Here is a 12,366-nt window from a genome sequence, read left to right as displayed (position 1 = left end):
TGACTCCTTAAGTTATTAAGTTTCTAAATACTAAAATAAGCATATTGGATCTTTAGACATTTTCTACTGAGAACTCTTTGGTTGGCTAATTCTGTTGTGTCTGCAGGCTGCTTTGGTTTTATGTTGCGCGTTTTGAACTCATGCTTCTTTAGGAAGAAAATAAAAAACCTTTTTGAAGAGACTTACTGAATTGTATAAATGACTTTGTTGCCACTAAAAAAAAAAAAACACTCCAAACCCCTAATCCTAAATTCTGAATGTTAATAGAGAAGTAGTAGAGCTATTGTGATTCTGATGTAAAAGGAATTTGGAAAGGCAGGATTTTGGAAAGGAAACTTTTCAGCTACTTTAACTGGCATCAAGGAGAGAACTTGCTTTTTCCATGAAAATGAGAAATAAATTTACTTTAAATCATGTTCTTATCTGGAATGTTCTGGGATTTTTGCTCAAATGAACAGCAGTTAAATTTATCACAAAAATTTATTCCATTTTTTTTTCTTTTTCTTTTTTCTTTCAAAGAAAAAAGATACACAAATGTTGTGGTTTATCAGTCTGAAAATTACCAAAGCTTTTACATGAAATGGTCGCTGAGTCTTGACCAATGTGTTAAAAGCTTATAGCAGAAATATAGAACGAGTTACTCAAGAAGAGATTTATCATGGCTTCTAATGCGTTTATATTAAAACACAGGTGTTCTTTTTGTATCTGGGTATGTGTTTGATCATCAACACCGTGTTGATATCTGATCCTTCATTTAAATAAGTATATCTTTGTGTTTTCTTCTTACCCTTAGGTGTACGATGCGGGTTGGAAAAGGAATCCATCCTGAAGGTATGCCTGGCTGGTGCCAGGGTTTCTCACTGGATGGTGGTAGTGGTGTCAGAGCCCTTAAAGTGATCCAACATGGGAACCGGCCAGGCCTCATTTATAACATTGGTATGTGTTCATAGGAACATTTGAGAAACACTGTCGAGCTTGGGAATACATGATGCCAGTGACACCAGAAACAGAACAATTACAGCAGGGAAACATGTATTGTTAAAGGGTTTTGTGGGTCCAGAGAAAATTATTAAACAAAAAATAGTATTCTAAGTATTTTTAGGTCTTTATTTTGAATTTTATTAGCTTAGAAATCAGTTTTCAGTTATTTTTATTTTTATATTTCATCATTGAGTGTTAATAACTGCATTTACAAACTGTTCTTTCTGTTTCTGTGTCTTTATTCCCCCTGTGTGTTACTTCTACGTACACCACATTACTGTCTCTGATTATTTTGAGTGTCGATATACTGTAACTTTTCAGCCATGTGCTACTTCTGTGGGTTTTGCCTTGTGGTGCCTCTGTAGGCTGATGTGGAGGAGTGCAACGTCTGTCTTCCTTGTGCTCCTAGTCTACATAAAGTACAATTTCCACAGAAGCTTTTAGTTTTTAATTAAATGACAGTTTGAAAGCTACTCCTGCAGGATTTTTGAGGAATTTTTCGTATGTTTTAAAAGTGGAATAATTACTTGCATTAATTTACTTGTGATTGGAAATAGTTTTTTTTATCTTCAGTGCTTATGATCACTAAATTGTACTTGAGAAACAGAGGGTAACAGAGAGCATAAAATTATGTTTACTGTCTAAAATACTGTTTCAAAATATGGCAGTGGTATGGCAAAAACAGTGTGTATCAGGAAGCTGAGAAAAAGAACTTTTGTGATGTGACATATTGTGGCAGATGTCTTGTTTTTTCTTGTGAAAATAATAGCTTTATTCTTAACTTGTTTTTATTACTAGGTATTGATGTTAAAAAAGGCAGAGGCCGTTATATCGATACATGCATGGTAACGTTTGCACCCCGTTATCTATTAGATAATAAATCAACCTACAAGCTTGCCTTTGTTCAGCGGGAATTTGCCAGAGGCCGGGTAAGATGCTTACTTTTTGTTATTTGTTATTACAATACCTGTAGTTAGACACAGCATCTTCTAACCAGAAAGAACACAAAAATTATACTTGAAAGTATTGTTGGCTGGTTATGAGGATCTTTCTCATTATTCTAATACCACCATCCACCTAACAGAATAATTGCTGTGTTTGTATTTGAGAGGTATACAGATTAATACTCTATTTTCTAATACCTATGGAATATGTATTTACGGATTTCTATTACTAGGGAACATCCAATCCTGATGGCTACATCTCCACACTTCCTGGGTCCAGCGTTGTGTTCCACTGGCCACGTAACGATTATGATCAACTGTTATGTGTGAGACTAATGGATGTCCCAAACTGCGTTTGGTCTGGGGGCTTTGAGGTCAACAAAAACAACTCGTTCCATATTAATATGAGGTAGATATTATATATGAATCTTCTGTAGCGTACTTCCATTTTTTGATAGAAGCAGCTGTTTAACACTTATGACTGCGGTTAATGCAGATGAGAAACCTACCTCTCTTGCACTTGTTTGTTCTTGTTTAGGGACACCCTGGGAAAATGTTACTTCTTAAGAGTAGAAATTACTCTTCAAGGAGCCACATACCGCATTGCGTTCAGTGACACGGATCAGTTACCGCCACCTTTCCGCATAGACAATTTTTCCAAGGTAAAAGGGAAAAAAAAAATCATGTTTTTTTATTTTATTTTTTAGTGAAAAAAGAAAAGTAGGAGTTTTTATATTTGTTAGAAGAGGGAGCTGACTAGCTTGTGTAATGAAATAAAATGTAGCAAGAGGTATTTGTATATAATAATTATAATTTTCTGAAATGTTAGTAAAAATTGGTAGTACTCTACTTCATTTTGTTCAAATAGTGCTAACGTTGTGGCTTTCATGGGTGCATTAAAAATCTTACAAGGAAGAGCATTATTACTGACGAGAATATAGTGCTAGGGTGATAGTTTGTCATCTGTTCTGTGGTATTTTCAGCACTTGAATAACCTGTAAAAAGAATCTGGGCTACTGCTGCCACTTCCTTTCTCTCTGTCTTTGGGCTTCCATGTCAGTGATTATAAAAATCAGAGAATTTACTTTGCGTATTTTACAGTAACTTACTGACTGCCTTGTGATCAGAGCAGGAGACAGAGCTCATGATAGTTACTGTTTTTCACTCTGGATTTTGGTACTGAACTGTTAAATAAAACTGAGCAAGTCTCCTCATCTTGATTAGGGGGTTTTGAGATGCTGCCACAGGACTAAAGACATTTTGAACCAGGGATGACAGATAAAAGCGAAGATGACATTTCTCATCCCTTTCGTATTATCTTTAATTGAAACTCGAATGGAAGAAAATGCATATGAGACCATTAGGGGGCAGGGGAAGAAGTGAGCTGAACATGTTTAAGTGATCAACTCTTGAAAAATGAACAAATGATAGCAAAAAAATTGTCTGATTAACAATTTCTGTGTGAAACTAAATCCTCTTTCATAACTGTTACAGGTCCCAGTTGTTTTTAATCAGCACAGTGTTGTCGAGCCAAGACTGTACACTGAAGTGAAGCCCATGACCTCACTGGATTATGCATGGGATGAACCTATTCTGCCACCTTTTATCATGCTGACAGTTAAAGGGGCAGGCTCCTCAGAAATCGTCTGTAGCATGAACGACTTCCAAGATAGCAAGCAGCTTTACTATGAAAACTTCATTTACATTGCTGCTACGTACACTTTCTCAGGGTAATTCTTTCTATATTAGATGAAAATATTTTGAACGCTCATGGTGTTCTTTAGGCTTTACGTTAATATTTTCTTAATGGTTGCCGTTTGAAAGTTTTTTTCAAATGCAGCTAAAATTCTGTCAACCTTGTAGCTAGCAGAAGAAATGCTAAAATTCAGAAGTCAAGTCTGATAGTTGGTAAGCTGTGTATCTTACCTCATTTGGTTGTGGGAACTTAGCTTTATAGGTGCAGCTTGCCGTTGTTTATTTTGTCACATAGTGAAAAAGATTTAGCATATGGTGCCTGCTGTGACCCCACTGTCTGATCTTAGAAGAGCTGGGATGTTTAGGGTCATGTCTGGGGTCTTAATTTCATGTGGTGGATTAAGAACGCTTGACTACAGGACATACGTATTTATGACATGCCTGTGAATTTTAAACTTGCACTAGTTTATATACTGTTGAAATCAGCTACTGGGGATTGAGACATGCTTTGTTGCTTTCCTCAATATAAGGTGGAAAATTTTCTTTGGAACTCATCTGCTTTGCCTGTGAGGTTCCTAGTCACAGTGAGAAATCAAAGCCCCTTTTAAGAATTTACTCAAATTGACACCTTACGCTGGTAATTCCAAAAGTAACAAGAGGAAAAAAAATCCCAGTATATATTTTTGTCTGGTTGGCTGTATTGGAAGTGTAAGCTTCCTCGATTGTATTTTGGTACGGATCTAATACAGTCTACAGAAGCAGCAGCTACTCTGAATAAACATGATGATGTTTTCTTGGTGGTCTAGTTTACAGGAGCCAAGTGTAAGACCAGTTGCTTCAAATAAGGATGCTGCATATGCAGAACTTGTCCTTGATGTTTCTCCAAAGACTCAACGAGTTGTACTGAAAAAGAAGGTACTAAGACACTTGTGATTTTATTAAAATGCTCTTTCTATGTGCTGAAGTAAAATCGTATGCTAGGAGAAGGAAAAAATAAAAACATTTTCATGGTAACTTTTAAAAGGTTGAGATGGACTCCATTGAAAGCAACAGGTTATTGCAATTCGGGTTGCTTGAATTATGGTGGTGCTTCCATATAAAGCTTTTATGGGGGTAAGGGTGACAGAAAAGGGAATCGGAAAAAAAGTAGTATAGAATGTTGTAAATGCCTCTACGACAACCGGGTGTGGTAATTGTACGTTGGGTGTTCTAATGAAGTTACAAGGTAGGGCTTGCTTCCTTTTTGGTTGCATTGTAAGCTACGTCTTCTATTTCTGAGGCTCTTAGGAAATAGAAACTGTATTTAGATGTTGCTGAGATTAAAACCAGCTTGTAAATACACCTCTGCATCTGACAACGCGAATGTAGGATGCGTATTCACTGAATATCAGAGTTGAATTAGAAATTTTTATGCAAACTAGTTTCTAGTTCTAATTTGCAGGGCTCTGAAGTTAAATATATACAAGGCATTCCAAGAATTATAATTCAAAGCATCTGATAGCAAAACAGGACAGAAATATTTGCTCTGTACTGCTGTGTTCATTTAAATGTTGAACTTTTATGCAACAGGAGCCAGGAAAACGATCCCAGCTTTGGAGAATGACGGGCACAGGAATGCTTTGCCATGAAGGTTCTTCAGTTCCTCATAACCCCCATAAACCTTCTCCTCGGTCTGTGGAGTCTTGCATGATTTTAGATATTGCAGGCCTGGCAGCTGTCACAGATAACAGGTATTGCAAATAAAGTTTTACGGATTATTATGTAGATTCTAACCGTGTCTTTGAAAGCATACTTAACATGATATTCTCTGAATTAGGAAAGAAATTATTCAGAAGGCATGTGGAAGAGCTGGATTTTATCTGTCCTCATGATCACTTTTGTGACTTGGAAATATTTTTAAAAGCAAGGCTAATATATTTTCAGCAGGAGATTGTCAAAAAGAACATTTCAGAAGTGAGATTAGGAAAGTGAGCTTGAACAAAATTAGAGTAGGTGTTCACCATTAACACTTGTCAAGAGTAAAACTGAGACATTGGAATCCCCTAAGTGTTGGTGGCATGCTTTTGTTGTAGGTACGAGCCCCTGATGTTGAGAAAGCCTGATCGACGGCGCAGCACTACCCAGACATGGAGTTTTCGTGATGGAAAGTTGACGTGTGGTATTCATGGACTTGTTGTCCAGGTCAGTACTGATTATATGTTGAAATTGTTTTGACTGTTGCTGATACGGATGACAGAGTCATTTGGGCTTAGTATTGAAGTGAACTAAAAGCTTTGAGGCCAAAGTTCAGAAAACAGAGGAAATCAGGCTTGCGCAAACAGCTTTTGTGGTTTAAATTCATGTTTGAATGTTCTTATCAATTTCAAATAATGAAACTATTAATTTGGAAGGAAATAATTAGAAAATTAGTAGTACATCACTGTTGAAAATGAGCAGTACAGTGAAAAATAGGGTTTGATATTCTCACACATACCAAATGTGAAAATGCTGCAGATCATGTCAATTAGTATCACTGATGAAAGTCAACATTTGTGTATAACCAGCACTTCTCAGAATCGTGGTTCTAACATTTTAGTAGTAATTTTGAAAGCAGTTTGAACTGTTTGCTCTTTCTTCGTGTTCCAGGAAACTGACTTGCAGACAGCTAACACTTGCAAACTATTTGATAATTCTGCCTGCTGATGTTAGAATTTGTAGGCACAGAAACTGGGATTGCTTATACAACTAAATGCTTATACAACTAAATGCTTATAGAACTAAATGTCAAAAGAATTTTGATGCTCTTTTTTTTTTTTTTTTTTTGTTTCAACCATATTTATCCATTACATACAAGTAAATTTGAATAAGTTATTCTGTATATTGTTGAAATAGCAAAGTGTGTTTGTAATAAATACTTATATTATTTCTAATGTTTATTTTGTAAAAAAAAATAAACAACCCCATCCCAGCTCTGTCAATGGAAATCAACCTCAATTCAGGGAAAGAAGTACCGCCATAGTGAATATTTTAGCTCTGTGGTGAAAGTGAGTCTTCTACGTGTACAATGAATCTGGAATGGACCTGAGATACGGAACGATAATACCACTTTGAAAGTCCTGCAAATAGGACTCCCTTATGTTCTGTTGGAGATAGCTATTTTATTTTTTTTTCCTCCTTTCTTCTCTTGTTTCTAAATTCCTTGTAATTTGTTGGGGTTTTTTTCCCAAAACATACGCTTTGGATATTTCTTCATTTTAAAACAGAACAGCAATGACAGAAATCCAGCATCCTGGTCATTTTGCTCACTTGGTAATAGCAGGACAGTATGTGTCCTCTGTGAAACTAGAAGTATCTTGCAGAAACCAATGTTGACATTTTAGATGCTTGTTCTGATGTAAGCAAAGAAGAAAATGTATGGAAAACACCCCTAAGGCTTCACAGTAACCTTTTAAGACTGTATTTGTAGTTCTGTTCTGATTAATTTTAAAGGAAAGTAGTAGCCATAAAAGAAGATTCCAACCTCCAGAATAGATGCAGTAAGGACAGCAGCAATGTAGTGTTCCTTTGCCACCTTTAATGCTACATTTCAATTCTAATACCAAAAAACAGATCTAGGGAAAAATATTTTACTTAGTCCCACAATGTTGCATTGATCATTTTGTGATGAAATTAGAGTAGATTAGTAAGTTACTACTTGTCAATTTGAAGCAACCAAAAAGCCCTGTGTTGCTGTTTTAAGATGTTGACTCAGTAAGGATTTAAATTCTTATCCGCAGATGCAGAGTTCATCTTTTACAAAACTTCCTATCATTTTGAAAATATTTTCGGGAAGGACATCTTCCTGCGGTCGATCACGATTTGATAGCTTCAGTTTCTGAATGTGTAGTGGGAATACTGAGTTATTGATCTTGGATGTTTCTTCTAGCTGACAATCTTATTAAACATGAGTTACCAGAAGCTTTAGTAATACCAATTAAAATGCTGCTGGACTGCTTTCCTTTTAGTTCTGAAGAGTAAGAAATGTGTTAATTTCCCTCACACACACACTGTTCAGCCTGGGATGGAGTCTCAGGCAACTTTCTTCTTCAACTGTGTAAGGAGAGGAAAGTAAAATACATTTTTAAATTAACGTATGTAAATACTTACCCTGAAGCCTTTACCTATTCTTAATATTTTTTTTCCTTACTATTATTTCTTTCTCCAGGCAAAGGGAGGAATATTAGGTCTTCATGATGGAGCAGAAGTTGTTCTTGGTCCTGATACATCACTTGAACTGCTGGGGCCAGTTCCACCTGAACAGCAGTTCATTAACCAGAAGATGAGGCCTGGGTCAGGAGTACTCACTGTTAGAGTCATCCCAGATGGGCCAACTAGAGTCCTGCAGGTGAAGGTCCTTCATTAACTAGAACCTGGTTTCATTATTTGCTTGTACTTGAAATACCTTTTTCTGTATTGCATCTATAAATTCTTAGAAAAAGTTAACTTCATAATGATATGAAGGGGGAGGGAAATATCATAAAACAAATAATTGCAACAAAAGTTTTCATTGTACTTATTTTTTTAAAAAATAATAGTTTTATAAGGTAGGACAATATAGCTGTTAAATAGGAAGGTGATCATTGTAGTAATTTATTTGTTTATCAGATAACAGATTTTAACCAACGTAGAAATGATCGTTTATCCAGTGAAGGAGATGGACTTCCAGTTACGGAACAGGATCTACGCAAGTTTAAAAATCCAGATACAGAGCAGGAATTAGAAGTAAGATACTACAATTAGTACCTGTCTGTTTTCTGTATTATTTCCCTTTCTAGATTTTAGGGGGGGGGGGGAGGCGTTGTTCATTAGCTTTTCCCCATGATGACCAATTATTATGAACTTGCAGATTTTCCTACTAAAACTCATTCTTAGCAGTTGGGCTTTTATGTTTTAACACCTCTTTATTTGAAGGCTAATTGTCAATGAGCTGTTCAGCCTCTCTGGAGATGTCTGAAAAAATAACGTCTTTGCAGAATGATGTATTCAGTATCACAGGTTTTTTCAGTGTTGGTTTGTAGTGGGTTTTTTTTCCCCTTCTTCAAATATTCTTTTCTCAGGTGCTTGTGAGACTGGAAGGTGGAATAGGATTGTCTTTGGTGAACAAAGTTCCGGAAGAGCTAGTATTTGCAAGCCTCACAAGAATTAACATCCACTACACACAACTGTCAACAAGTCAGGTGCTAGAGCTCAGTGTGCAAGACATACAGGTATTTGCCATTTTGAAACAAATGTATTTGTTCATGAGTCTTTTGCGGTTTTTGTTGTCATAATACGTTTGCAAAACGTTTACAGCTGCTACTGATGTTTCAATTCCTAAATATCATAGAAGTTTCGATTAAAGTAGATGTTTCCTTTTTTCATTGTTCTTTACATAGTAATAGTTGAGACTGATATATTGTATTTCATGCTGTTGATTTCTGTTAGGCAAGTTAGAATCTCTCTTATTTTGTAAACAGGTCAGATAGAGATTTTTTCCCTTCCTGGTTCCTGGTTCTTTGTCATTACATAAAGAAAAAGCAGCCTTTGAAAGCAGGAGTCCTAATGCTGGTAGTACCGCAGTATTAATCATAGAATCGTAGACAAATAAGACAAATATAAACCTCTCATATTTTTTTCCAACTAGATTTTGGTTTTGACTTTGTAGAGTTTTACCTTAACCTTTGTTTTCAGTTCATTCATTGAAATTCAGAATTCACAAGTTTAACTAAAGACTGTAGAAACAGTTTTTATTCTACTAAAAAACTCCTCTAAATTATTAGAATTCTGTTCCCAATATGTAAGATTTCCATGGAAGGGGAATTGTGAGTACTCATGTGGTTAAATTAGATAAATGGATACTTCATGTATCAGTGAAACCTAAATGCAGGAGTAGCTTAACTCTGCTGTTGTTTAATATTTTTGGCTGTGTTTTTTGAAAAAACGAAAAAAAAAATCACAGAGAACATAGCAATTTTGTTATAGGTTTTGTGTATTGGTAGCTATAACCATTTTTTTAATGGAGGACATTTCTGAATATTTTTTTGGTATGGTCTCAGTGGGGATCAATAACCCAGTATATTCAGTATCTCCCTGGCTCAGGGACCATGTATTTCTGAAAGCTTTTAAGTCCTTGGTTAAAGAAGATCAATTTTGCTGTTGATTGTCACCTATTCAGATTTTGATGTCTGTCTTGTCCACTCTGTAGGTGGACAACCAGCTTATTGGCACCACACGGCCTTTTATGCTCTTTCTGACACCTAAGATGAGTGAAAATGAACCCGTGGAGACTGGTCCTGCAGTGCAAGTAAATGCAATGAAATTTCCCAGTAAAAGTGCGCTGACTGATATATACAAGGTAAACCACAATCTTCCGATTGTGCCATGCCAGCCTTACCCTGTTTAAATGACCTTTCCTGTTCCTGATTTTTACTAGCAATCTGAATTAAATAATTTGTGAAATACACTTTGTTGAATTAATACTGAGGCTTAAAGGATGCTATATGCACTTTCTCATGTTCGTAGTGTTTAAAGCTACAATACAGGGATGAACAGGCTAATATCTTCAAAAGTATAACAAATTAGGCCACACCCCTGTTTGTTCATGTCTCTGATGTTACTTTTCAAGCCAATTATTCTCACCTCAGAATTGATAGGTACCATTGCAGCATAGCGAAGCAGAATATCTATGCTATGCTCTTCCTGAGTTGTGTACAAGGTTATTACTTTTCTCTGATAAGCTGTTATCTTGCAGCATAGACCCTGTGCTATGTACTGCAGATATTGATGTTGTTTGGAAATTTATCCACCAACTGGGGTATGCATTGTGAGGGCAAAACTGAGTTGGTTATCAAGACCATGTGGAATCTTCACCCATGTATTTTGATGCTATTTTGAAAAACAGCTGATTTTGGTGTTGGAAAACAGCTAAGCATCAGATTCAGAATTGTTAGTATTAGGTAATGAAGCACACCACCTTCCAAAATATTGAAACAATTGTCACTAGTTGTGGGTAACTTTAAGTGAAGAAAACTACCAAATACGTTTTAAAGGTGGGAATCTCACTAACAAATCCATTCCAGTGAAAATATTCCGTTGAAGTAGAACACTGTCTTATTTAATGGCTTGTATGGATCATATTTCTAATGTTAATACTGTAAACTGAGACTTATTTATCTTCATAGCATCTGATGATCACCGCTCGAAAGTTCACAGTTCAAATTGAGGAGAAACTGCTTCTGAAGCTATTGAGTTTCTTTGGCTACGATCAATCTGATTCAGGTATAGTATAAAATTACAAAGACCAGTTTTACAGTATACAGAAGTATTATGATCTTTGCATATAAAGTAAGTTCAAAATGCCTAGCAAACTCTTAGCTGTTTGGAAAGTTCCACTGTTGAACAGAAAGCTGGAAAGCCAATGTGTCAGTGGCCCCTATAAAGCTGTTCCTTGTGCTTGTTACAGTATTCAGGTAACAACCCGTGTAACATGCTGTTGTCCAGTACTCAGTGGCTGAGCTGAGCCTCTATGGGAAGGAGTTTAATATTCCTCTTAAGTTGAATCCATATCTGGGTTAATCTAAATTGGCATAAAAGAAATTGTGCTATTAATTTAGCAAACCACTTTGTTTAGTAAAGTTTGTTTATTTAAATCCAAGGGTAGATATCTCTGTTCATTTGTTCCTTGGGCAATTCCTCTTGATTAACTAAAGGAAAATTTTGGCTGTGTGACCTTTTAGTTGTGGCATCCCTACCCCTGGCTTTAATTGTAATACAAGTTTTCTTCCATTCAGTGAGGCAAGACAGAGCTCTTGAATCTTCTATCTCATAGATGTTCTAATCCTTCCATTTGGAGGGTTTATCTGTACTTTGGAAACTTTCTGAAATGTCTGTTTTGGAGTAGCAATTGAAAAAATCACTTTTATTATGGAGCAGGGTGTGTAGGATTGTCTAGTAAAATAACTATTGCAGGAAAAAACTAATTTTGGCATGACTCAAAACGTGGGCAAGCCTACCAATGGTGCTTAAAAGTTCTGTGTCTTGCTAATCCACAGTATCTTCTGAATTGTCTTTGAAAAAGTATTACGTTTCCCAGTTTCACAGAGGACTTAAAGCCTTAGATTTGTAGTGATGAGGAAGAAATAAAGATTTTTGAGTTTTATTCTTACGCTGTTTACTAATCTGTCCTTTGTTTTGTTTTACCCTGATGCTTTTGCTGTTTTTTTATTTCTTTACTTACTGTACAGTTTTCATAGTTTATCCACCGATGCTGATGATGTCATCCAAGATTCCAACAATAATTATTTTGTCAGTTACATTCAACATATTAATTGTTCAACCTGGGTTCATAAGACTTTGTCATCTTTTCTCTTTCCCCTCTGCCTTCTCACACCACCAAGATGCTCTTACTAATAACATATGAACCTGTTGGTGTCAACCAAATTTGGCTCACTCTGTACATAAATTGATTTATTTAATGTCTTCCATGTAGGCATTTTGTCCATTCTGTAGTAACAAATGAAAAGATTTTCAGCTTTGCTTACTTTGTACATTACATTGATGTTGAGCATGTAAGGAAGTAGAGAGAAAGTGGAGAGAGGAAAACGTATTGTAAGACAGTGACTACACAGTAGGAAACATTGCATAGTTACGTTTGTATCTCCTTGTTTCTGTATGCTGACAAAGACAAATTAGAAGGTTTTCGAGATGCAGGCAGATCTGAAAAAAGATTATTGAGCCTTAAAGGTCAACT

At 35.9% G+C, this 12,366-nt stretch overlaps 1 protein-coding gene across 1 annotated transcript in view; it reads left to right on the top strand.

Annotated features, from left to right (window-relative positions):
* The window catches only part of VPS13D (vacuolar protein sorting 13 homolog D), a 108,017-nt gene that overhangs the window by 50,997 nt on the left and 44,654 nt on the right, over positions 1 to 12,366 (top strand). Inside the window, exons 49-61 of the mRNA XM_082493363.1 lie at positions 794 to 936; positions 1,780 to 1,910; positions 2,159 to 2,334; positions 2,464 to 2,587; positions 3,420 to 3,655; positions 4,427 to 4,535; positions 5,190 to 5,350; positions 5,693 to 5,801; positions 7,804 to 7,983; positions 8,244 to 8,360; positions 8,696 to 8,845; positions 9,823 to 9,972; positions 10,799 to 10,895. Of these exons, the coding sequence (XP_082349489.1) occupies positions 794 to 936; positions 1,780 to 1,910; positions 2,159 to 2,334; positions 2,464 to 2,587; positions 3,420 to 3,655; positions 4,427 to 4,535; positions 5,190 to 5,350; positions 5,693 to 5,801; positions 7,804 to 7,983; positions 8,244 to 8,360; positions 8,696 to 8,845; positions 9,823 to 9,972; positions 10,799 to 10,895 (1,883 nt within the window). The remainder of the gene's footprint in view (positions 1 to 793; positions 937 to 1,779; positions 1,911 to 2,158; positions 2,335 to 2,463; positions 2,588 to 3,419; positions 3,656 to 4,426; positions 4,536 to 5,189; positions 5,351 to 5,692; positions 5,802 to 7,803; positions 7,984 to 8,243; positions 8,361 to 8,695; positions 8,846 to 9,822; positions 9,973 to 10,798; positions 10,896 to 12,366) is intronic.

This window comes from Vanellus vanellus (assembly GCF_965231255.1).
Source record: "Vanellus vanellus genome assembly, chromosome: 20".
NCBI classification, from domain to species: Eukaryota; Metazoa; Chordata; class Aves; order Charadriiformes; family Charadriidae; genus Vanellus; species Vanellus vanellus.
The sequence above is the reverse complement of the archived record's forward strand: the minus strand, read 5'-3'. Positions and strand labels throughout refer to the sequence as shown.